General features: G+C 68.7%; 1 protein-coding gene across 2 annotated transcripts; it reads right to left on the reverse strand.

Moving 5' to 3' along the window:
- Nucleotides 1-806: 806 nt before the first annotated feature.
- On the reverse strand, nucleotides 807-2012 carry LOC121340317 (PHD finger protein 23B-like). Of its 2 annotated transcripts, XM_041413014.1 has the most exons (3): nucleotides 1924-2012; nucleotides 1367-1398; nucleotides 807-1171 (listed from the first exon to the last, which is right to left on the reverse strand). In XM_041413014.1, the coding sequence occupies exons 1-3, from the start codon at nucleotides 1937-1939 to the stop codon at nucleotides 839-841; spliced, it is 381 nt and encodes a 126-aa protein (XP_041268948.1). In that variant the 5' UTR covers nucleotides 1940-2012; the 3' UTR covers nucleotides 807-838. The 2 variants fall into 2 exon arrangements, with proteins under 2 accessions (XP_041268948.1, XP_041268938.1); XM_041413004.1 differs by lacking the exon at nucleotides 1924-2012 and having other exon boundaries at nucleotides 1367-1914.
- Nucleotides 2013-2028: the final 16 nt, after the last annotated feature.

The raw sequence follows: 2028 nt of genomic DNA on the forward strand, positions 1-2028 counted from the left end.
CCATCCCGGGGTGCCCAAAATCCAACCCGGGGTGACCAAAATGCAATTTGGAATGCCCAAAATCCAACCTAGGGCCCACAAATTTACCCCAAAATCCAAGCTGGGGCACTGGAATTTACCCCTAAATCCAACTCAAGGGTCTGAAATTTAGCCCAAAAACCAACTCAGGAACTTCAAACTTATCCCAAAATCCAACCCGGGATGCCCCAAATCCACCCAGGACCCACAAAATTAAGCCCAGGACGCCCAAATTTACCCCAAAACCAATTCAAGACCCACAATCGACTCAGGAACCCCAAGACCAACTCCAGAACCCCCAAATCCAAGCCAGGCACACCGAAATCCAGCCCCAAACCCATGCAGGACTCCAAAATCAACTTCAGCACCCGCGAATTCACCCCTAAATCCACCTCAGGACCCCCAAAACCCGCCCCAAATTCACCCCAGGACCCCCAAAATCCGCCCCAAAAATCCCCCCCAAATCCCCCCTCACGAACCCCCGCCTCAACATGGCGCCGCCGCGCACGGCACGCCGGGACTTGTAGTCCTCACACCAAGCACCGCCTACGCCTCCCAGCATCCCCCACGGCGCGCAGAGGGCGTGGCCAGGCAGAACGCACCGCCATTGGTCCACGCGAAGGGGCGGGGCTTTCCCCTCAGGGACCTTCCCGAGGTGGGCGCGGCTAAGGGCAAGACGCCACGCCATTGGCGAAGAGCGAGGGAGGGGCGGGGTTTAGCGCGCTGTCAATCACGGGGGGGCCGCGCGGGGCACACCGGGAGCTGCCGGGGCGGCGGCAGCGCCGGGACCCGGGACCCCCCTAAAAGACCTCCCGCCCCTTTAAACCCCCGTCCGGTGCTTCCCCGCGACCTCCCGGTGCCCCTCCGGTACCTCCCGGTAACTCCCGGTATTCTCCCGGTGGCCCCTCCGGTACCTCCCGCAGACCTTGGGTGCCCTCCCGTTGCCCACGCGATCCCTCCCGATGCCTCCGCGACCTTCCCGGTGCTTCCCCGGCCCTCGCGGTGCTTCCCCGGTAGCTCCCGGTAACCCCCGGTGCCCTCCCGGTGCCTCCCCGGTTACCTCGGCGGTCGCCGGGATGTACCCGGCGTAGGCCAGCACGAAGCTGCAGAACTTATTGAAGTCCTCGATCGTCCTCCGCCGCTTTTCCGGGGGCTGCCGGTACCGGGAACCGAGCGAGGGGAGGGTGGGGGGGAGAGGGGCTCACCGTGAACACCGGGACCTTCCCGTGAACCCCCCCCCAAAGCTCCGGGGCCCCTCCCGGTGACAGCGGGAGCGGTGAAAGGATTGAGCGGCGGGGGAATCCCCGTCCCCCCGCCCCTCCCGGTGCCTCCCGGTGCCCCCCCTCACCTGCGGTTCGGTTTTCAGCGGCCCCAGCGCTTCTGCGGAACGGGAAGGGACGGGGCGGTCACACCGGCACCGGCACCGGAGCCTGCCCGGGATCGCCACCGGGGCTCCGGAGGTGCCAACCCCCCCCGGTACCGGTTCCAAACTGCCCGCCTTCCCCTCGGTTCTGCGCTCCCGCTGCTGCCGCTCCCTGCGGCCCCGGTACCGGCACTCCGAACGCTCCAAACCCCCCCGGTACCGGCTCCAAACCCCCCCCGGTTCCGCCTGCAGCTCCCGCCAGTACCGGCCCCAAAACCCCTCCGGTAGCGGCTCCAGCTCGCCCCGGTACCGGCTCCAAACCGCTCCGGTACCGCCGCTCTGAGAGCTCCAAACCCCTCCCCGCTTCGGCCTCCAGCTCCCCCCGGTTCCGCCGCTCTCCGCTCCCCCAGTCCCAGCACCGCCACTCCCGGTGTCCCCCCCCTCCATTACCGGGACCCCAACCCCGCCGCTCCCGGCCCTTTGGCGGCTCCAGCCCCGCGCCTCCGGGCCTGCCCCCGGCCCGCCCGCTGCTGCCCCGGTACCTCCGGGCTCGGCCATGGCCGCGGCCCCGCCGGGCCCCCCCCTCCCCGGTTCCGCGCCCGCTCCGTCCGGTGCCGCCTCGTTCCGCGCCGCCCCCGCCAGGCCCC

The sequence above is a fragment of the Onychostruthus taczanowskii genome, unplaced genomic scaffold, assembly GCF_017590055.1.
Source record: "Onychostruthus taczanowskii isolate IOZ18803 unplaced genomic scaffold, ASM1759005v1 scaffold1023, whole genome shotgun sequence".
Lineage (NCBI taxonomy): Eukaryota > Metazoa > Chordata > Aves > Passeriformes > Passeridae > Onychostruthus > Onychostruthus taczanowskii.